Source organism: Chiloscyllium punctatum, chromosome 13, assembly GCF_047496795.1.
Source record: "Chiloscyllium punctatum isolate Juve2018m chromosome 13, sChiPun1.3, whole genome shotgun sequence".
NCBI classification, from domain to species: Eukaryota; Metazoa; Chordata; class Chondrichthyes; order Orectolobiformes; family Hemiscylliidae; genus Chiloscyllium; species Chiloscyllium punctatum.
In genome coordinates this window covers 100044200-100067285 of record NC_092751.1, presented here as the reverse complement: position 1 = coordinate 100067285, position 23086 = coordinate 100044200, and the positions used below count along the sequence as shown (strand labels likewise).

The 23086-nt window shown below is 43.0% G+C and overlaps 1 protein-coding gene across 2 annotated transcripts; it reads left to right on the top strand.

Annotated features, from left to right (window-relative positions):
- Window positions 1-285: 285 nt before the first annotated feature.
- On the top strand, window positions 286-22369 carry LOC140484711 (2-hydroxyacylsphingosine 1-beta-galactosyltransferase-like). 2 transcript variants are annotated; one of them, XM_072583432.1, is made up of 6 exons: window positions 286-665; window positions 3541-4372; window positions 17053-17192; window positions 18567-18643; window positions 20678-20897; window positions 21868-22369. In XM_072583432.1, the coding sequence occupies exons 2-6, from the start codon at window positions 3542-3544 to the stop codon at window positions 22193-22195; spliced, it is 1596 nt and encodes a 531-aa protein (XP_072439533.1). In that variant the 5' UTR covers window positions 286-665; window position 3541; the 3' UTR covers window positions 22196-22369. The 2 variants fall into 2 exon arrangements, with proteins under 2 accessions (XP_072439533.1, XP_072439534.1); XM_072583433.1 differs by having other exon boundaries at window positions 649-782.
- Window positions 22370-23086: the final 717 nt, after the last annotated feature.

The window sequence follows — 23086 nt, the reverse complement described above, 5'->3', positions numbered from 1 at the left end:
TTTATTTTATTCATAAAAATCTTTATATACAGACGCATAATTCGATTCTGTTCACAGTCTTTATATAGAACAAACAAACCCAAAGGCATTCCTTACTTATACAAGACTATACCTGTGGAAGTGAATATATGTTTATGTATTTTTTTTTCCAAAAGTGCTTTGAGGAAGAGCTGCTGACACAAGAGACCGACTGTATCTCAGTGTGGGTTGATCCCAGTTCGGGTGAGGTCAATTGTAATAGGTCGGGAATGAGGGGAGTGACTGAACCGTGTTGAAACTGTGAGCCATTTTCTTTTTTGCTTCTGGTAATATCTGGATTCATCTCAAATATAAAAAAAAACCCTGAGGAAGGCTGGAGTCTTCTTCAGCAATTAAAAAAAAAGTTCAACCATTTAAAATCCGAGGTGTATAATGAAGTTTCAGTCGACAATGAGCCAGCAATGAGTGTCTAGAAATTGGAAATGATACCATTGACAACCCTGGGTTGGAGAAATGTTTTTCCCGTTTGGCTGGTTTTGAGATGAGGGCGGAGCAATTAGATAGGAAGTGAAACCGGGTTGTGACAAAAGTGCAACACGCCTTTTAAATTCTCCAGATTAAATTCTTCGGTAAAAGGACGCGCCGACGACTGGAAGTCCCACCGAACTGCTCAACACGGTCGGCAGGTAAAGAGTTTACTTATATATGGACTGCTGTGGGCAAAGACTACAACCTCTGTGTCTTTGAACAGGTTGTTGGGTTTTTTAACAAGTCAAAGGTCATCGAACAAGGAAAAGCTCAAGGTAGGAAGCAGTTTGCGCTCAGAATGGTTCGCATGTGACACAAAACAAGTTTCTGCAGCAGCGGGAACCTCCAATCACTGTGACTATTCAACTGTAGATTATTTGCTTGTAAATTGAACAGTGTCAAACTTTGTCTTCTAACCATGTGTTTATAAGAGACCAGTGACTCTTGAGTGCAGACTGAAAACACAAAATTAATTCGGTTCTAATTCATTGAAACACCTTGATCACAAGCGTGTTGTGTCACAAGCACCATACCTGAGCTGCCACTTATATCCTTACACGTTTTACTTGTTACCAAATGAGCAACCGTAGGACAGAAACTGGGGTTTAATTAGCGCCAGTCATGTCCTAACCGTTGACTGCAGTGGAATTCTATTGTTGGAAATTTTTTGAATCAATTGTTGAGGAATTAATAGCAGAATATTTGGAAAATTATAATTTTAAACTAGTAGAGGCAGCATGGTTTTACCATAGAATCGCTACAATCCAGGAGCAGACCATTCTGCCCAACAAGGCCATCATGATTCTCTGAAGAGTAACCACTTTTCAGATCCACTCCATTGCCTAGCCCTGCATTTCCCATGGCTAATCCACTTAACCCGGACACTATGGGCAATTCAGCATGGCCAATCCACCTCACCAGCACATCTTTGGACTGTGGGAGAAAACCAGAGCACCCAGACGAAACCGATGCAGACACTGGGGGAATGTGCACACAGTTGCCCGAGGGTGGAATCGAACCCCAGTCTCTGGTGCTGTGAGGCAGCAGTGCTAACCACTGAGCCACCGTGCCACTCGTCATGAAAGAGAAATTGTATCTGACTATTTCATTAGAGTTTTTGTAGGATGTCTCAATCAGAATGTATAGAGAGGATGCAGTGATTGCAATGAGTGAGCCAGGTAGATGTCTTAAAATATGAGTTCCCTGATTGGGGCTGGTATAACCAGGGAGCCTTGGCTGACAGATATAAATAAGAGTGTCAGAGGTTCTGTTCAGTCTAAGAGCTGGCTCTGATGAAGCTGCACCAGTGTCAAATACTAGGCATATGTAAATAAAGGGTGACTTGGTGACAGGATAACGGACCCTGTGGAATTATTTCAGAGGAACCAGTAGATGTGCTGCATTTGAACTTCCAGAAGATGTTTGACATCTCAAAAGGTTAAATCTTAAGACCCCACAGTGTTGGAGATAGTATATTGATATGGATAAAGAATTGGCTAATAGGCAGGAAACAGCGAGAGGGGTAAGGAGTTTATTTTCAGGTTGGCAACCTGTGACCAGTCGGGTTCCACAGGGATCAGTACTGGGACCACAACTGTTTACAATATATATTAATAACTTAAAGGAAGGAAGTGAATGTACAGTAGCCAAATTTGCAGATGGCACAAAAATAGCTGTAAAGGCAGTTGTGAGAGGGATACAATTTAAGTAAGTGGGCAAATGGAGAATAATTTGGGAGAGTATGACATTGTTCATTTTGGAAGAGAGAACAGAATATTACTTAACACGTTTTGAGAAGATTTGTAGCTCAGGTTGACGTTCTGGATGTGGGTTTACTCGCTGAGCTGGAAGGTTCATTTTCAGACGTTTTGTCACCGTACCAGGCAACACCTTCAGTGACCTCACTGAAGATGTTACCTAGTATGGTGACGCAACGTCTGAAAATGAACCTTGCAACGCAGCGAGCAAACCTACATCCAGAATATTACTTAAATGGAGAAAAACGGCAGAAAGCTGCAACATATAGGGAAATTGTACATGAAACACAGAAAGCTAGCACACAGGGGCATCAGGTAATCAGGAAGCCTAATGGAATGTTGGCAGTTATTTGAAGGAGGGTGGAATATAAAAGCAGGGAAATCTTAACTGCAACTATACAAAGTGTCGGTCAGATCACACTGGGAGAAGTGTGAGCAGTTTTAGTCCCCTCATTTAAGAGTGATATAATTTCATTGGAGGCAGTTCACAGAAGGTTCATTCGGATAATATCTGGAATGGAGCGATTATCTTATGAGCAACAGCTGAACAGGCTGGGACTCCACTCAGTGGAATTTAGAAAAATGAGAGGTGCTCTCATTGAAACTTATTGGATTCTTAAAGGGCTTGACAGTAAATGCTGAGAGAATACTTCCCCTCATTGGAGGGTCTAGGACCAGCGGGCATGGTCAGAGAATAAAGGGGTGCCAAATTAAGATTGAAATAAAGAGCAATTTATTCTCTCAGAGAATTGTGAATCTTTGGAACTGCTTGCCACACAGAGTGGGCGGCACGGTGGTACAGTGGTTAGCACTGCTGCCTCACAGTGCTAGAGACCCGGGTTCAATTCCCACCTCAGGTGACTGACTGACTGTGTGGAGTTTGCGCATTCTCCCCGGGTCTGTGTGGGTTTCCTCCGGGTGCTCCAGTTTCCTCCCACAGTCCAAAAATGTGCAGGTCAGGTGAATTGGCCATGCTAAATTGCCCGTAGTGTTAGGTGTAGGGGAATGGGTTGCGCTTCGATGGGTCGGTGTGGACTTGTTGGGCCGAAGGGCCTGTTTCCACACTGTAAGTAATTTAATCTAATCTTAAAAAAAACAGCTGTTGGGAAGGTCCTTGTGTATATTTAAAGCTGAGACAGATAGATTCCTGATCACATGTTATGAGGAAAGGGCAGGAAAGTGGATGTGAAGAATGTACATTAGTTGAAATGCCACATTTTGTGTGAAATATTTGTTAGCAGAGTCAGTCTGCAGTGATTTTCTTGTTCTTTTCCAGAATGAAACTGTTATTCTTCACCATTCCACTCTTCATATTGACTTTGACCATCTTGAAGTCTTCCATAGCCGCTAAGATAATGGTGATCCCACCAATCATGTTTGAAAGTCATTTACAAATATTTAAAACACTCGCAAAGGCATTGCATGGGCAGGGGCATGAGGTGGTCATTGTAGCATCGAAAGGCCGGGAGATCGAGGAATCTCCTTATTACAGGTTTCAGAAATATCCCGGCCTGTTCACTTCTCAAACTGCCGATGACTTCCTCCAGGAGAAAATGAAGAACATCTTCTCAGGAAAGTTGACAGCGCTGGAACTCTTTGGCATTTTGGACAGTTATACAGCAAACTGTGACCAGATGTTGGGCAACCGGGATCTGGAGAACCGGCTCAGGGAAGAACAATTTGACCTGCTCCTGGTTGATCCCAATGAAATGTGTGGCTACGTATTCGCTGAAATCCTGGGCGTGAAGCATGTTACGTTCTCCACTGGGCTGTGGTTCCCGGCAGAGCTCGGTGCTCCCTCCCCGGTTTCCTATGTTCCAGAATTTAACTCCCTGATGACCGATCGGATGAGTTTCCTGGAGCGTGCTTGGAACGGTTTGATCTACGTGGTCAGCAGAGTAGGCACCAGGTGCGCCGTCCTCCCTAAGTACGATGCAATTCTGCAGAAGTACAGGGCTAAACCGTCCAGATCCATGTTGGAGGTGGTCCAGGCTTCCAGTGTTTTCCTTCTCTGCACTGACATAGCGCTGGAGTTTCCCAGGCCGAGTCTACCAAACATTGTCTTTGTGGGAGGCATCCTCACGAAGCATGCACACCCCTTGCTGGAGGTAAGTCGTACAGTTCCGCCCCTAACCAAAAGTATCCTTAGTCAAACACCACAGAAACAGACCCTTCAGTCCAAGTAGTCCATGCCGAACATAATCCCAAACTAAGCTAATCCCAACCCACCGCCTGCTCCTGGCCCATATCCCTCCAATCTTTCATATTCATGTACTTATCCAAATGTCTTTTAAATGTTATAATTGTACTCACATCACTTCTCAGGCCTACTTATTTGAAAGTGTGGAGGGGGGAGGCGATAGTCTAATGGTAATATTGGTGGACTGTTAATCAAGCAACTCCGACAACGCTCTGGGGACCTGGTTTCAAATGCTACCACAGCAGATGGTGGAATTTTGAATTTAATTTTTCGAAAAAATCTGGAATTAAGAGTCTAATGATGACCATAAATTGATTGTTGGAACAACCCATCTGGTTCATTAATGCTCTTTCAGGAAGACCTGATCTGACCTATATGTGACTCTGGGCCCATAGCAATGTGGTTGACTCTTTGCCTGCCCCTTCAGGGTGCAGTTATAAACATGTGGCCCAGCCAGCAATGCCCTCATCCTGTGAATGAATAAAAGAAAAATCCCAAGCGCTGAAGAGTTTAAACCTGTTTGAACAGTAACTGCAAGGAGCACAGATGGAACGCCAGTGTGAAGAAATTAGACCAGGGAAGGATTGAAAACAATTTAGTGGAAAAGCCAACAGGAAAGGAAATAGTGAGCAGCTCTGTGAAGACATCACCTTGCCAGGCCGATGAGGTTTGGTGTCAACATTAGAAGATGTTGCGGATTTAACTGTTTTTTTTTAATGAACTATGGAACTGTAGAAAAGCTGGCCAGTCGGAAAGCCTAAGCAATAGGTTGGAAGGCAAAGTGTTTAAATGGTTGAAAAGTGGGGGTAGTGTGAGGCAATAAAGTGAATAAAGATAGATCCAGAGGAGGTATAGTGGTGACAGGATGTCTATGGCACAGTGGGCTCTCTGGTTCAGATCTAAGGTTGTTGAACTTGATCTTCGAGGTTTTAAAATGAACAGTGAGGAAAGGGAGCCAGATATTGGGGTGAGGATTGTGGGATTCATGAGTCTGAGGAAGAAAGCTGTGATGAGCAAGTATTGAAAATCCTCAAGGGAGTAGACACATTTTATGTGTGGCCTGTTCACAATCTGGGCCTAAAGAATGCCTCTGTTCAGTTTGCAAGCATGACTCCAGTCGTTCTCACTCTCCCGCTGATATCTCTGTCCTTGGCACTGTATCAATGAAACTCCAGTATAGACTTGAGGATAGCACCTCTAATTACTGAGGCACTTTTCAGCTTTCTAGACTCAACACCGAGTTTATCAATTTCAGATTGACGATCCCCTGCTTTTAAAGTTGAGAAACGGTAGGTGTGTAGTTTGTTGGAATCCAATATTGCAAGTGAAATTAGACACAGGAAGAGCAGGTGGTGTTTACAGGGGTTTTGTATCAATTCTTGTTTAATGGATCTGTAACTCATCTGAACTCTGAAACTGAAGGGTTAAGAAACAGTGACTTGGAGAGGCGCAGTAATATATGACGAGGAGGCTGTAGATAAACAGAAATAAAACCAGAAAATGTGGAGGATTTTAAAAAAAAGCAAAAAAATGCTTAAGGCCTGTGGCCTTTCATCAGAACCAGGAGAAGTGAGAAATGTGATCGGTTTTCAGCAAGGGGTGACTGCGACAAGGGCAATGGGAAGGTCTGTGATGACAGAGAAGATGAGAGAGAGAGAGAGATAGTGAGACAGAAGCATTAGTCCTCCATGTGCTAAGGGAATGGGTGAGGGGGCAGAACAAAAGGGTTGTATGGAGCAAGTATGCTACTGATTGAAAGTGAAAAATAAGAGAAAAATCAAAACAGGCAAACTTGGGAGGCAGCAGTTTAGGATCTGAAATTCATGAACTTGGTGTTGAATATAGAAAGCTGCAAGATGCCTCATGGTAATTGAAGGTGCTGTCCTCAGGCTTATACTGAACTTCATCGAAACAGTGCAGAGGACAGAGATAACAGCGCGAAAGATTGATGGAGAGTTACAATGACTGGAAGTGCGGGATTACGCTTGCAAACTGAATGGAAGTATTCCTTCTATCTTCTCAGTATTGAGAAGACCACGCCTTGTGAGCAGAGAATACAGTTGATTAAATTGATAATCCATGTAAACTGTTGCTTCTGTTAGAAATAAGGGGCCTCAGAAAGTGAAGAGCGAGGAAGCGAAACATATCTCCTGTATTTGCATGGAAAGACGCTGTGGGATGGTGTGATGGGAATGATTGAGGAGCGGACCAGGATGTCACGAAGGGAACTGTCCCTCTCTGAGTGCTGAAAGGGAAGGGGGAGAATGTGTGTTTGTTCGTAGCATCACAAGACAGTTGGTGGAAGTGGTGAAAAATTATGCATTGAATACAGAGACAGATGGGGTGAGGGCAAGGGAACGTAGTTCTCGCTGGGAGGGGAAGGCGTGACAGAAGTGCAGGAAATGGAGGGGACACAGTTGGGAGCCCTGGCCACCACCTCAGCATTTCTGAGATGATTGACTGATTGACTTCCTCATTAAAAGATGATCTTGTCCAGTATGGTCAACAAGTGATTAGAAAATACAATCATTGGTTTCATAGCGAAACACTGAGTCAAAGCTGAGCAAATCTTCAGACAATGATTAATGTTGGATACAGTTCATAGGGAGGCCTTATAAATACCAAGATGCATTGTAAATTCATAAAGCTATTATCAGGGAGAATTGATAAGTTTGGATATTTCCCAGCAGAATGGAGAATGTTAAGAGGGTGACCTAATAGAGGCTTTCGGGATTATGGTGACAATGAAATATGTATTGATGGATTGTTCCCACTGGCAGGTTGCTATAGTCATGACATAGCACATAGAGGAAATCAGAAAATATTTTTGTGAACAGAACTTGCTGTTTCCCTCGCTAGCTACATAGACAGTGTTGTTGTTGTACTGGAACATTGACCCGACTGATGTGGAAAACAAAACAAATCCAACCTTGCCAATTACATCCCTATCTGAATACTCTTGATCATTAGTAAAGTAATGGAAGGTATCATCAATGGTGCTAACCAAGCAGCACCTGCTCAGCAATAACTTATTCAGTGACGCCCAGTTTGGGTTCTGCCAGGGCTACTCAGGTCCAGACCTCATTACAGCCTTGGTTCAAACATAGACAAAAGAGCTGAATTCCAGAAGGCAAGTGAGAGTGACAGCCCTTGACATCAAGGTTGCATTTGACTGAACATGGCATCAAGGAACCCTAGGAAAACTGGAATCAATGAGTATCAGGTGGAAAACTCTCTGGTGGTTGTAGTAATACCTCACACATAGGAAGATGGTCATGATTGTTGGAGGTCAGTTATCTCAGCTGCAGGAGTTCCTCGGGATTGTGCATAGGCCTACCCCATCTTCGGCTGCTTCTCCAATGATCTCCCTTCCATCATGAGGTCAGATGTGAGGATGTTCAGGACCATTCGTGACTCCTCGGGGGCAGCCCACGACTAAATGCAGGAGGGCCTGAACAACATCCAGGCTTGGAAGTATATCACCCATTCCGTCAATGTCACTGGGTGAAGATTCTGGAATTCCCTCCCTGACAACGTTGTGTGTATACCTATAGCAAATTCTCTGCAGTGGTTCAAGAAGGTAGTTCACTTCCACCACCTCCTGCAAGGGCAGCTAGGAATGGCTAATAAGAAATAACCCCGCCAGTGAATGGATTGTTTCTTTTTAAATTGGAATTATCTGCCCAGGGCTTTGTTTTTTAACTAAGGCTCATTGGTTCTTTTGCAAAAGAGTGAGATGAGTGTTTTCCCACTGTTTCGAATGGGTTAGTAATTTTCTCCAATGAAGCTGCTGATATTTTGGCGAGTGAACATTGCATTTTAAGACAGGGGGTTCCATACATTGTAACAAAGTATTGAGGAAACCTCAAGGTGGGGTGTCAATATATGGGAAAGGGTCTGTCATGCAAACTCATTTGCTACATTGCTATAAGATCATCGATTAACTGATCACAATTACCACTGTCTGCTCACATAAGGGGTCAAGATTAGAGTGGTGCTGGAAGAGCACCTTCATCAGGGAAGGGCTTTTGTCCAAAACGTCGATTTTCCTGGTTCTTGGATGCTGCCTGACCTGCTGTGCTTTTCCAGCACAACTCTAATCTTGGTTCTCATCTCCAGCATCTGCAGTACCTACTTCTGCCTTGTTCACATATGGAGCTTAAAGATGACTAAAGTGAAATCTGACCTAAACAAGGTGACATTTACTAATGGCCAGACCACTTGACAGTGCTTTGATTTTCTGTCCAGTCGCTCACGACTAAGAATGCATTCCTGTATGACCTTCCACATACTTGAGGATATCCAAAACCTTGTAGGAGCAAATTTACTGCAGATATTGGAATCTGTACTGAAAATGAAAAACGCTGGAAATCACAGTGGCTCAGGGCAGCATCGATGGAGAGAGAGCGAGCTGATATTTTGAATCATGATAACTCTTCAATCAGGGCTCCATAATCTTGCTGCCCTTGTCCTTTTTCGGGCTAACGTCTGTTCACTCGTCACCCTGTGCTCACCGACACTGGCTTGCAGTTAAGCAATTCACATGTTTATATTTTGATATTATTATAGTTTTATTTTTGTTTTCAACTGCTTATCTCTGTAAACCTTGTTAGCCCCACAATCCTTTTGATATGCCTGTGTTAATCTAACCTCTGACCTCTTGAGCATGCCCTATTTCTAATGCTCTGTCTACAGTGGCAGTATTTTGTTATTTCGGTCTAAATTCACTACCTGGCTTTATTCTTTCAAAGTTAAAAATCGCACAACAAAGGCGGTACGGTGGCTCAGTGATTAGCACTGCTGCCTCACAGCACTAGGGTCCCAGGTTCGATTCCAGCCTCTGGTGACTGTGCATGTGTGGAGTTTGCACATTCTCCCCGTGTCTACGTGGGATTCCTCCAGGTGCTCTGGTTTCAGCCCACAGTCCAAAGATGTGCAGGTCAGGTGAATTGGCCATGCTAAATTGCCCATAATGTTAGGTACATTAGTCAGAGGGAAATGGGTCTGGGTGGGTTACTGTTCGGAGGGTCGTTGTGGGCTTGTTGGGCCAAAGGACCTGTTTCCACACTGTAGGGAATCTAATCTAAAACAGGTTATAGTCCAACAGGTTTATTTGGAAGTACTAGCTTTCAGAGCACTTCGAAAGCTAGTGCTTCCAAATAAACCTGTTGGGCTGGTATAACCTGGTGTTGTGTGATTTTCAGCTTTGTCCACCCCAGTCCAACACTGGAACCTCCACATCATGGCTACCATTGACACCACCAACTACTTACCTTTTCAAGACACACTTTAGCACTCTCCACCACTTTTAACAAACTTTGCGATATCTAACCTAAGACCCTAGGTTACAAATTTTCTGTATAATGCCCTGTGAAAAGTTCTTTGTCTTTAAGATTGTTTTGAAAGCTTCAATTTTTCTTATCATTTGCCAACTGTATATTTTGCTCGTGGGATGTGGGTGTCGCTAGCTGGGCCAACATTGATTACCCATCTCTGATTGCTACTTGAACTGAGTGGCACTGCAGAGGTTGATTAAGACTCAACCGTAGTGCTGTGGGTCTGGAGTCACATGAAGGCCAGTAAGGACCTTGCCTAAAGAAAGTTAGCGAACCAAATGGGTTTCTTTAACCATTGACCACTGTTGCGATTTGGGCCAGCTTTTATTCCCAGATTCTCATAGAGTCCCTGCAGTGCAGAAAGAGGCCATTCAACCCATCGATTCTTCCCCAACCCTATGGGAGAGCGTGCCATCCAGACCCAACTCCTGCTCCGATCTCCATAACCCTTCTCTTACCATAGCTAATCTATCTAGTCTGCATATCCCTGGATACTACAGGGCAATATAACATGGTCAACCCACCAAAGCTTTTCATCAGTTCACATTTCACCAGTTGTCGTGGGATTTGAACTTGTGTCTCCCTTTATGGTTGCCATGCTAACCAGCCAACAGACTGGTACTGTTTACCCAGCAGAGATCTGTGACAGTGTGTGGAGACAGTGTATCCAGGCAATCAGCAGCAGTAATGAATTCAATTGGATTGTAATAGGGATTCGAGTGGTTTAAAATGTCCCATCCAGAAGAGAGGACACATTACAAAATGGGTTAATATTTTATTTTTCCTCAGCGCCTCTGAATCAGAGCTTTGCTCACTTGTAACAGTTAAGTGACTCACTGATGAAACAAACAATAATTGGAGTCAAAGGGCAGCTTTGTCAAGTTAATACTTGTACAGTTTCAAGGTGGTGCCAGGGTCAGATCCAGAGAGACGAGTGGCAATTTACAATATATAACACCAGTATACTGAAGCTGCCTTCACACATGTACTGCTTATTAGACTGAAAACCCATTTACAGTTGACTCTATAATGATTTAATTGTAAGACGTTAGTAGTTTTCCAAATAAATACAGAACAATGCAATTTTAAATTTTCTATTTACGGTTTGTGAGGGCTCGTACATAAAACTACCATTTGACATGGCACTCTCAATGTTGAAACAACAATCTTGGGAGAACAGTGAAATTAGAACTCGCGCTTGTACAAAGTTGTGCTTCACAGAGGGGTGGGGGTTAAGAAGTACAGTTTGGTTCACTGAATGTTTTGCTTTTCCTTTATCTGCATTCATACATGGAGAATCCCTTAAGTTGTCAGGTTCTGGGAGGCAGCCAGCTGATGGTGGTGTAAACCAGATCGAGCTGCCTGTGTGGATCATCCTCCGATAGACTGTCACTAACTCCCGAGGCAATTCTTGATGGGGGATGGGTATCGTGACGACGTATCATTTAGTGAGGGTGTTCAGCTCCTGGATTGAACCACTTGAGGCTTTTTCCAGCCTCCCCTCTGCTATGTTTCCACCCTGCTGTAACTTACTGTAAATGCTCTGATTGCTTCCCAGTTGCATCCAGGAGAGCAGGCAGTCAAAGCAAGCCTGGTTGGGAGAGTTGGCAATTAAAATGGTGATGTGATGTTGGAGGTCTAACATGAACGGAAAATTTTCTATGCATATCATTTCTGATGTCAGAACAAGACACACCGATCTTTTCCCAGGAGCTTTGCAATCAACATCTGTGTCTCTCTCAGAAGATACACAACTAGTTTTTTTTTAATGCAATCCATTCATAGGGACGTGGGTGTTTTATGGCTGTTCCAGCATTTATTGCCCATCCCTAACTGCCCAGAGGGCCCTGGACAGAGGTCAAAGGGCAAATGTAACCACTACTGTGATTGTTTGGGAAGGTTCCATTGAGAATGATGGAGTTGATCAGGGTGCTACTGGCTACAAGAGTAACATTAGGATAGCTATTTACTCCAGATTTTAACTGAATTCACATTTCATCATCATTTCACCCATGGTAGGAATTTGAACCCATTAACCTGGGGTTCTGGATTACTGGCCTAGTGACATAGTTAACATGCCACTAACAGAAAAGCTCAACAGGTCTGTCAGCATCTGTGGAGAGAAGTCAGAGTTAACATTTCAAAGTTAAAAAATCATACAACACCAGATAATAGTCCAACAGGTTTATTTGGAAAGACTAGCTTTCGGAGCGCTGCTCTTTCATCATATAGTTGTGGAGTGTAAAATCTTAAGACACAGAATTCATAGCAAAAGTTTACAGTGTGATGTAACTGAAATGACTTCTTGAAAGAGACCTGGATTGTTTGTTAAGTCTCTCATCTTTTAGAATGACCATGCTGGTTTCAATTCTTTCATATATAAATCCCATAACTTTTAAGAAAAAGTTACATTCTCAAGTGAACTTTAACAATAAGTGCCATGTCAGCTCAGATAATGCATTGAAGATGTGAGGTTAGAGTCTGCCTGCCTGTATCCCAATGTTCAGACTGATTCTATTTCTAAAGGAAGGATTTACAGAATCTTACATGGATTCATGCAGGTTTTGAGCAAAATAAAATGTAATGCTGCAAGTACAAATTCACCCCACAAACCTGACATGTGGGAGTATGTATCTGGGGAGGTGTGAGTGAGTGTCTGTGAGAGTGTGTGTGTGTGAGAATGTTATGTCTTCGAGAGGGTGCATGTCTGGGTATGAGTGTGGGGGGTGTATATGTGAGCATATGACAGAGGGTCTGTGTGAGTCTACGGGTCTGTAGGAGAGTGTATGTGCGTGCACACACGCATGTTCTTGTGTGTGTAGTGCAGTGGGGTCACCTATAGTGTGACATGAACCCAAGGTCCTGGTTGAGGTCATCTCCGAGGGTAACAAACTTGATTATGAGCTTCTGGTGGGCTACTTTGCGTTGTTACCTATTCCAAAGTCCGACTTGGAGGACGGTCACCCAAAGGTCTAAGGTCAAATGTTCCAGACCGCTTAAGTGTCCCCCAACTGAGAGGGAACACTCCTTCCTGGTGATTGTTGTGTAGTGTCCATTCATCCGTTGGCGTAGCCTCTGCTTGGTCTCACAAATGTACCATGCCTCAGGGTATCCTTACCTGCAGCGTATGAAATAGACGTCGTTGGCTGAGTCGCATGAATACCTGCCGCGTACCTGATGGGTGGTCTCCCCCTGTGTAATGGTGGTATCCATGTTGACACTCTGACACGTCTTGCAGCATCAGCTGTGACAGGGTTGTATGCTGTTGTCCTGAAAGCTGGGCAGTTTACTGCCAACAATGATCCGTTTGAGGTTTGATGGTTGTTTAAAGATGAGAAGTGGAAGTGTGGGGAAAGTCTTGGCAAGGTGCTAATCCTCACTGATAATGTGTTGCAGGCTGCGAAGAACATGGCGTAGTTTTTTCAGCTCCTGGGAAGTACTGGACAATGAAGGGTTACAGCACGTGTCTGTCTCCTGAGGAGGTCATTACTATTTCTCACTGTGGCACATTGGAACTGGTGGTCAATGAGTTGAGCATTGTACCCTGTTCTTATGAGGGCATCCTTGAGTTCTTCCAAGTGCCTGCCACATTCCTCCTCATCTGAACAGATCCTGTGTCCGCGTAGGGCTTGTCCATAGGGGATGGCTGTTTTAATGTGTTTCGAGTGGAAACTGGAGAAGTGTAGCATCGTGTTGATATTTGTGTAGCAATGTTTTGAGTCATAAAGTTGAAAATCACACAACACCCAGGTTATAGTCCAACAGGTTTAATTGGAAGCACACTAGCTTTCGGAGCGTCGCTCCTTCATCAGGTGACAATCACCTGATGAAGGAACGTCGCTCCGAAAGCTAATGTGCTTCCAATTAAACCTGCCGGACTATAACCTGGTGTTGTGTGATTTTCAACTTTGTACACCCCAGTCCAACACCGGCATCTCCGAATTTTGAGTCATAGACTGATATAACAGGGAAACAGACCCTTTGGTCCAACTTGTCCATGCTGATTAGATATCCTAACCTAACCTAGTCCCATTTGCCAGTGTTTGGCCCATATCCCTCTAAACCCTTCCTGTTCATGTACTCATCCAAATGCCTTTTAAATGTTGTAATTGTACCAGCCTCCACCACTTCCTCTGGCAGCTCATTCCATACACACACCAGCTTCTGCGTGAAAAAATTGTCACTTAGATCCCTTTAAACCTTTCCCCTCTCACCTTGAACCTATGCCCTTCTAGTTTTGGATTTCCCCTATCCCAGGGAAAAGACTTTGGCCGAATGACCGTTCCTCAGAACATTAGCATGCCTGTGCCAAATGTCATACTGTACAACTGCATAAATTATACGAAAATAGTTTTACAAAAGGAACTGGAATTTTGATGCTTCCTTTTCCGATACCAGAGGCAAGCAGTTCCCAGGTGGCAAGTGGCAGTAGCAGGAATTCCGTAAGCTCTGTACATCTGTTCGTGTTGTGGAATAGTTATTGTAGCTAGCAGAGAAACACCAATACAATGGTTATTCTGGGCTGTATTTAGCAGTTGGTTATCACAACAGGACCACCCAGGAAAACTGCATACATTTATAGATGATAATGCACACACGAGCAGATTTGTTCTTTAATGGATTTGGGGAAGGGTGTGTGTGTGTGTGTCTGTGTTGGTTGGGGTGCAGGAAGGTGAGGTATGATGTGGAATCTACTTTGCAGGGTGAAGAGTGGTACTAGTCTAGAGGGTGGGAAGGAGCAGAGTATATATGTGCATAATTCGTTAAGGGTGCAGGACAGATAGAGCGAGAAGTGAATAAAACACATAGTATCTATACTTTACTAGTAGGGGCACTGATTACAAGAATTGAACCCATAAAGGACACAAGCTAGACCTCATCTCAAGCATCGTAGACAACTCCGGGCGCCATACTTTGCAGACAGTGCCAAAGGAGATTACAAGAATAGCTTTAGGAATGCGAAATGTCAGTTATGAAGAGTCGACAGGGAGAAACTTTTCCTACTTACAGGAGTATCGAGAACCAGCGACAGTTCTTAAAACTTTTTTACAGCAAGTAATCGGGGTCTGGGATGCATTGCCTGGATGTTTGGTGGAGGGAGGTAATAGATGAGATCAGATGATTGTTTCTGTTTAAATAATGAGTAAAGTTGCTAGGGAAAGCTGGAGATTGACACGAAGTCAAAATGCTCAGAGACATAATGGACCAAATGGCGGCCTCATGCACAATAACAATCCTTCTGAGATTCTGTGGTGTGTCATAATCAGCTTTTGAATAATAACCACAGGCAGCTTGTTGCCACTAACTGATTTGTACGGCAAAGACTCTGTTGTTGAAAGCAAAATGCATGATAGCAACCAGATAAACGTAACAGTGTCAAAGATGTTAATATAAGACTGGGCTGACCAAAGGGTACACAGGTCATCATGAGGTCTTGAGTGAGCTATTCTGTCATATCCCTACCTAAGCCATCATGATATCATCAGATTGGGAGGACTGTAATGTGACTTCCAATACTGACCCATTCAGAATCATAACTGTACACAGCATCCAATACAGGGGAAGGTAGAGAATTCTAAAAAGGGAGCTTGGGCTGTTTTTCAACTGTTCTAGAGGCAAGTCTGAAAGATGAGATTTGAAAGACCATATTTCAAGTTGATCCCTCAATGGTTTAGTTACATGGGACTATCAGGATTGCAAACAGGTTGAAAGAGCACAAGGAAATATGACTTAATTTAATCCTTTGTTTAAAATTGCGATCAGCAATTTTGAATCTACCTTCTCAAGGTCATCATACACCAGTTTGGTCTCTGGTATTGTCTGAAATAATAGATTTTACGAGTTAGCAGCAATGAAAATGATTTAGCAAAGGACAAAAGTATGGAACTGACAAGCCTGGAGAAAGGCAGAAGAACACAAGGGAAAATGTAACTGCAAAGGATGGATAGAACAGACTCCCAGAGTCTATTTGAGGACAACAAGCAGTACTGAGGGGGAAGCTGGCTCCACATATCTGCTGAGGCTAAAAACGAATGTTGTGTTCCCCTTCGGTCAAGCAGGAAAAAGAATTTAAATAATAATATTAAGTCACATCCTGCCTGTTTGTTGACAGGGGAAAACATTAATTAGCAAAATATGAAGCATTGACAATTGCATCTCAGCAGATTTTCAATATTATTAGCTGTATTAATTTGCAAGCCAAGTACCCACATGACGTTGGCTTGGGATCCTTTCTATGTGCTAGTTGGGGCTCAATGCTTATTTAGAGGGGGTGCAGTAGGCTTTGTGCAAACGGTAGTTTTTTGGCTAGACAGTGACTTAGCTGCTGACTGCTAAAGGGACCACCTGTAAGCTGTAGAAAGGGCAGTGCATTCAACTTGTTTCAGTTTGCGACCAGAAGTGCTTTAGCCTGGCTCATCTTGCCTCCACAGGCTCAGTACTTCCCCAGCTCTAAAGGTTGAGTTGATTCAGTATTTGTGACAATTTGAACCTTCCAGAGTCCTGACTGACCACAGTTCATTAATTGTGTGAAGTTGAAACTCAAGCTCCTAAGTTTGAGTGAAAACTAGGCCAGATAAGTGTTGCAGATCTGTTAGCACTTTGCCAGCTTCAGGTACTAGATAAGTTTCACTTCTCTGGTGCTCCTTTTGAAGTAGGATTGTCAAAGGAAAGAAACTCTTGTGCGCATGCACACAACCTTTTCAGAATCAAAACATTTCCTAGCCAATGAAGCATGCTTTGAAGTGCAGTCATTGTTGTCACAGGAGAAATAACCACCAATTGGTGCTCAGCAAACTCTCTCAAAATTTCCAATTTGCAATATGACCAGATAAGGTTTTTGTTTGGTGATGTTGGGCTGAGGGATGAAGATTAGCCAGAATGTGGAGGCTCCCTCCCCTGTCCTCCTTCAAGATATTGCCACAGGACCTTTTACATTCACCAGAACAGGCAGATTGGTTCAGCATCTTATATGAAGTTGGCATTTACTGATAGTGCAATGCCAAGTGAGTGTCAGCTTTGACTGTTGAGCTCCAGCTCCAGAGCAAAACCTGAACCAGAATATTGTGACTTAGCCATGAGTGCTATTGACCGAGCCCTGAGCAGCAGGTGTTTAGTTTTGGGGGGAGGGGGTGGGGAGGATTGCAATTCACAATCGGTGGGGAAAACCGGAAAAAAAAAATCTGAACCAACTAGCAGATGTAGGCTGCTTGGTATGTGAAGTCATCCATCTAATTTACCTTTTTGTTTGAAGGACCTGGCCACCTGGGTGGAAGGTGCACCAGACGGAGTTGTGGTGGTCTCTTTTGGTGCTGGAGTCAAATATCTTTCAGATAACCTGACAGAAAAACTAGCAGCTGCTTTTGCTCGGTTACCGCAGAAAGTCCTCTGGAGGTAAGGACACAGAGCTTTGCTAAACTGTTAGCAAAATATGAAAAAGCATATTTTTAAGAAGTCAAGGGGGTACAAATTTCATAAGTATTGATATTAAACTTCAATTGACCAGGTGGAATAGTAGTATTGGACTTTATATTATTAACTGCACCTCCCTTGCAAAGTTCACTACCAAGAACAAAATGGAAACATCACCTCAAAGTTCTCTCAATACTTGACTATATAGCTAGGTTTCAGTATTATTGGACTATTCCACTGAAATTCCTTATCAAAAGCCATTAATACAAGGACTTCAGCAATACAAGAAGAGCCAGTCCCGTGCCCCTTTGGGGATTTATTATGTTGAAGAAACCTCTCAAATGTGGAACAACAGCAGGTTGTTGAACATCTTAGCCTGCCACACCAATTGCACAATGTTCCTCCATACCACCTGCCCTGTGTAGCTCTGCTTGTCCTGATACTGCCACCGCCAATTGTCTTAGCACTCACAGCTTTGTAGGGGAAATACAAGATTCGTTATTCATTCATGGGTTGAAGGCGTTGCTGGTTAGACAGTAGCACTTATCCATACCTAATTACCAGAGGGCAGTTAAGAGTCAACCAGATTACTGTTGGTCTGGGTGACATGTAACTCCAGACCTGGTAAGGATGGCAGATTCCTTCCCTAAAGGAAATTAGTGAACCACATGGGTTTTTCCCAATGATTCCAGACTTCGGACAACATGGTGCAAAAACACACGTCCTGCTTTCCTGCAATTTCCCTAATTGTCCCCAAGGAAATATAGTTTGTCTGCCCTAAACATTTTAAACATCTCAATCAGCACATCCCTCAAACTTTCTATATTTCCAATGCAAGCCATTGGAACCTCTTCTCTTGTTTTCGCACTCTAGTCTGGATAACATTCGAGTGAAACTCAGTCTCATCAAGCCCTATATCTCTTGCCTGTCAGCTCACAGCTGAGGTGCACTCTGACCAAAGCAATGTGCTGCTCCAACATTGTGGTTTTACAGGAGCATTAAAAAATCCTTGTTGAAATGGAAGAGCTGGGGGAAACCACAGCAGAATGTACTGTGGAAACTGTGGTTCTGGTGTGATTCCTGTTGACTTTAAGAGCAAAGGTGTCTTTCCTACATTGGAGGAAGGAAAATAAGATGACTATTCAAAGTGGGTTATCTTTCCACTTTCCAGCAAACCAATTCAAAAGCAGACCACTTAAGAGTTATAGAGATGTACAGCATGGTGTTCTGGACCTCACATTCTCTTTCAAATAACTGAATACATAGTTTGGTGCCCTTTCTGGCAATTTGATACTTTTTTCCCAGGAATTGAAGAGCGAGTGTAGCAACAGTAACTGCAATCTTTTCAATCCTTAGGTTTTTTGGAAAAAGGCCAAGCTCCTTGGGAAACAATACAAAGCTGATGGAGTGGATACCACAGAATGACTTGTTGGGTATGTGTCAGCAGACTTGAAATAATAGTGCATTACAGGTTGAAGTTTAAAAATTGTTTAAAGATTGGAAGAAAATCAAGTATTTTAATAAGATTGGATCGGAAATTGTTATGGATGAATTTTGAAACAGTCCACAAAACCTAAAATGAAAACAGAAATTGCTGAAAAAGCTCAGCAGGTCTGACAGCATCTGTGGAGAGAAATCAGTGTTAACATTTTGGGTAATGTGACCCTTCCTCAGAATACTAAAACCTACAGACCTCTAAGGGACAGGCATCTCTTTCCTCTCAGCACTCTCACACAGGTATCCTTATTTTTAAAATGCTGTGTGCAATTAAGAGATTGTTCTAATAATCTTTAAGAACCTCCTGACTTTATCAGAAGTCAGTCAGTTGCCTCAGTGCTAGGAACTTGGATACAGAACTGGCTCAAAGGTAGAAGACAGAGGGTGGTGTTTGAGGGCTGTTTTTCAGACTGGAGGCCTGTGAGCAGTGGAGTGCCACAAGGATCGGTGCTGGGCCCTCTACTTTTTATCATTTACATAAATGATTTGGATGCGAGCATAAGAGGTACAGTTAGTAAGTTTGCAGATGACACCAAATTGGAGGTGTAGTGGACAGCAAAGAGGGTTACCTCAGATTACAACAGGATCTGGACCAGATGGGCTGAGAAGTAGCATATGGAGTTTAATTCAGATAAATGCGAGGTGCTGCATTTTGGGAAAGCAAATCTTAGCAGGACTTATACACTTAATGGTAAGGTCCTAGGGAGTGTTGCTGAACAAAGAGACCTTGGAATGCAGGTTCATAGCTCCTTGAAAGTGGAGTCGCAGGTAGATAGGATAATGAAGGTGGCGTTTGGTATGCTTTCCTTTATTGGTCAGAGTATTGAGCACAGGAGTTGGGAGGTCATGTTGTGGCTGTACAGGACATTGGTTAGGCCACTGTTGGAACATTGCGTGCAATTCTGGTCTCCTTCCTATCGGAAAGATGTGAAACTTGAAAGGGTTCAGAAAAGATTTACAAGGATGTTGCCAGGTTTGGAGGATCTGAGCTACAGGGAGAGGCTGAACAGGCTGGGGCTGTTTTCCCTGGAGCGTCGGAGGCTGAGGGGTGACCTTATAGAGATTTACAAAATTATGAGGGGCATGGATAGAATAAATAGACAAAGTCTTTTCCCTGGGGTCGGGGAGTCCAGAACTAGAGGGCATAGGTTTAGGGTGAGAGGGGAAAGATATAAAAGAGACCTAAGGGGTAACTTTTTCACGCAGAGGGTGGTACGTGTATGGAATGAGCTGCCAGAGGATGTGGTGGAGGCTGGCACAATTGCAACTTTTAAGAGGCATGTGGATGGGTATATGAATAGTAAGGGTTTGGAGGGATATGGGCCGGGTGCTGGCAGGTGGGACTAGATTGGGTTGGGAGGTCTGGTTGGACCGAAGGGTCTGTTTCCATGCTGTACATCTCTATTACTAGTAGTTTGAAAGCAGATATAATAAAACTGGTGTGCCAAGTAGGCACTGAGCTAGTGGCTGGAGAGAGTCAAACTAAGTTCTTCCCTCAATGGAGAATATCACTACAACATTGATTCTCTTAGCACAGAAGGACTAGGAGCAGGAGTAGGCCATGTGGCCCTTCAAGCCTGTTCCGCCATTCAATAAGGTCATGGCTGATTTTTTTCATGGCCTCAGCTCCATTAATCTGCCCTCTCACAAACCCTTAAATCCTTTACTGTTCAAAACAGTATCTTAGCTTTAAAAATATTTATTGAGGAAGCCTCAACTTCACTGGGCAGGAAATTCTACAGATTCACAACCCTGTCTGGGTAAAGAAGTTCCTTCTCAATTTGGTCCTAAATCTGCTCCCCCTAATTTTGAGGCAATGCCCTCTGTCCTAGTTTCACCCGCCAGTGGAAACATCTTATTTCTATCTTAACTTTTCCCTTCATAATTTTATATGTTTCTATAAGATTCTCCCCCCCCCCCCCCCCCCCCCAATCCCATTTCTAAATAAACTTCAAGTTTATTTGTTTTAGGTCATCCGAACATAAAGGCATTTTTAAGCCATGGAGGTTTGAATGGCATCTATGAGTCCATATACCATGGTGTACCAGTGGTAGGAATTCCATTCTTTGGAGACCATTATGACATCATGACAAGAGTTCATGCTAAAGGAATGGGGATTTTTCTATCCTGGAAAGCTATGACTGAGGAGGACATTTATCAAGCTATTATCACAGTGACCATGGATCCGAGGTAAGAAACAAGTATCACAGAATAGCGTGGTCTGGAAGGGAGCCACTCAGCTCAAGCAGCCTATACTAGCTCTTCTGGGCAATTCAGTTAGCTCGACTGTATCTCAGAAAGCCCTTTGAATTAATGGATCCACTATTTGCATGATAGTGGTCTAAGCAGTTTATGTGAATGTGCTGCAACACCTTGTTGATACAGTGCTTCTAATCTAATAACATACTGAGGTACTTCACAAAAGCATAATAAAGCAAACATTGACAGCATATGACAGGGATTATAGGTTAATGAGCAAAAGCTCAGTCAAAGATGATCAAGGGCACAGCTTCCCTGAATGGAGGACAAGCTTAGGCAGCAATAGCCACCACGAAGCTTCAGTTCTCCTCTCTTGCTGTCCATGCTGTCATAAATCTTCAACCTCAACCTCTCACCTCACTGACTGTTTAAGACAAATTTCTTCACAATGGTATCACTGAGGTGAAAAGCTGTTTCAATGAGTGTCTTAAAGGAGGTTGGTGAGAGAGAAAGAGGTTCAAGCAAGGATTTTCCAGAGTTCTAATCCACTGCAACTGAAGGCAAGGCCACAACAAGTGAACTGATTAAAATCAGGGATGTGCAATACACCAGAATTAGGAATACCGATTTGTATGTTGAGACAGATTACAGAGGAGTATGTGGTCGGGGGGGGGGGGGGGGGGGGGGGAGTTTGTAAACATTGTCTTAGAAATCATACATATAGGAGCCACTGTAGGCCAGAGAGTACAAGAGTGATTACTGAATGGCAGACTTAGAGTGTTGAAACACAGGCAGCACAATTTTGCAAAAATCTCAGGGTTTACAGAAGGCAGAACTTTGGTCTCAGAAGTGTGCTGGAGCAGTCAATTATGGTGGCAACAAAGGCACAGTAAGAGGGTCTATGGCAAAATTTCAAAATTTAAAAAAAAAGTTAATTCAGTGAGTTTTCTCTGATTTCCAGGTACAAGGCGCAGGCAATGTATTTATCCAAATTGCATCATGACCAGCCTCTCCATCCAGTGAACCGTACAATCTACTGGCTGGACTATGTTCTACGGCACAATGGAGCAGCACATCTGCGCCCCAGCATGTATGACATGTTCTTCTACCAGTATTACATGCTCGATGTAATCGCTGTGTTTGCTGTGTGCGCAATACTATTTGGTTATTGTTTCTTGAAAATGGTGAAGAAACTGAAAGGAAGTGTTTTGCCAAAGGTTAAAAGCAGTTATACGCAGAATGGCATTCCAAATAGAAAGAAGGCATCAGAAAGCAAAAAGCGAAAATAAACCATTGTACCAATCCTATCAGGTTACTATGGGAACTAGTACCTAACTGGCTTTTTTTTTACACTTGAAACTTAGTTGAATTATTTTGATAACTGAAAGGTAATGTGAGGTTTTAAGCCATAAATGTGATTTCTACTGAATTTTTATATGTATAATAAAGATCTATCTTTATAATTTGGTATGAATCTTTGTGTATAGTAGAGATTAGACAGATATAAGAGCTAAAATCATATGGTATGCATTTACTTGGAATTCCAGTATGTAGTATTATTCCCCATGGTACAAACTGGATTAGTGGTGCTAGAAGAGCACAGTAGTTCAGGCAGCATCCAACGAGCAGCGAAATAGACGTTTCGGACAAAAGCCCTTCATCCTAGTCTAGATCCTTGTACATCCGTGATGATAACAAGTCCCATGCTTCGAGAAGGCACCAGTTATTTCTCTCCCAAACCCATATCTGGATTCAATAAGAATTAATAAAGGTGCAAATTAGGTGGCTAGATAACTTCCCTAAAGGACACTAATGAATCAGATTTACTAGTCAACAGTTATTTTTCTAGTATTTGTTTTTTATGATAATTAATTAATTTGGTTTCTACATGAACTCCCAATGGTGGGGTTTCCAAACCAGGATCATATCATATTCCACAAATATATCTAGTTTTACCTTCTGTAAATTAATTTGCATGCACAAACTCAACCAGACTAGTTCATGTACACCTGGGTGCATACATTAGCTTTCTTCACAAGGTCTTGACTTTAGCGTTGGATGACATGCACCTTCTGGAGAACAGGAAATTGATGTGAATGAGGAAAAACACAGTCCACTGCAAATAAGTGATATTGCTAATGGACAGCTAGTTTGGAGAAGGGGAAACCACAAGGAGGTAG

Coding starts and splice junctions, on each gene's coding strand:
- LOC140484711 (XM_072583432.1), top strand. CDS start 3,542: ATGAAACTGTTATTCTTCACCATTCCACTCTTCATATTGACTTTGACC. Junction 18,644..20,677: donor ACCACAGAATGACTTGTTGG/GTATGTGTCAGC, acceptor TATTTGTTTTAG/GTCATCCGAACATAAAGGCA. Junction 20,898..21,867: donor ACAGTGACCATGGATCCGAG/GTAAGAAACAAG, acceptor TCTGATTTCCAG/GTACAAGGCGCAGGCAATGT.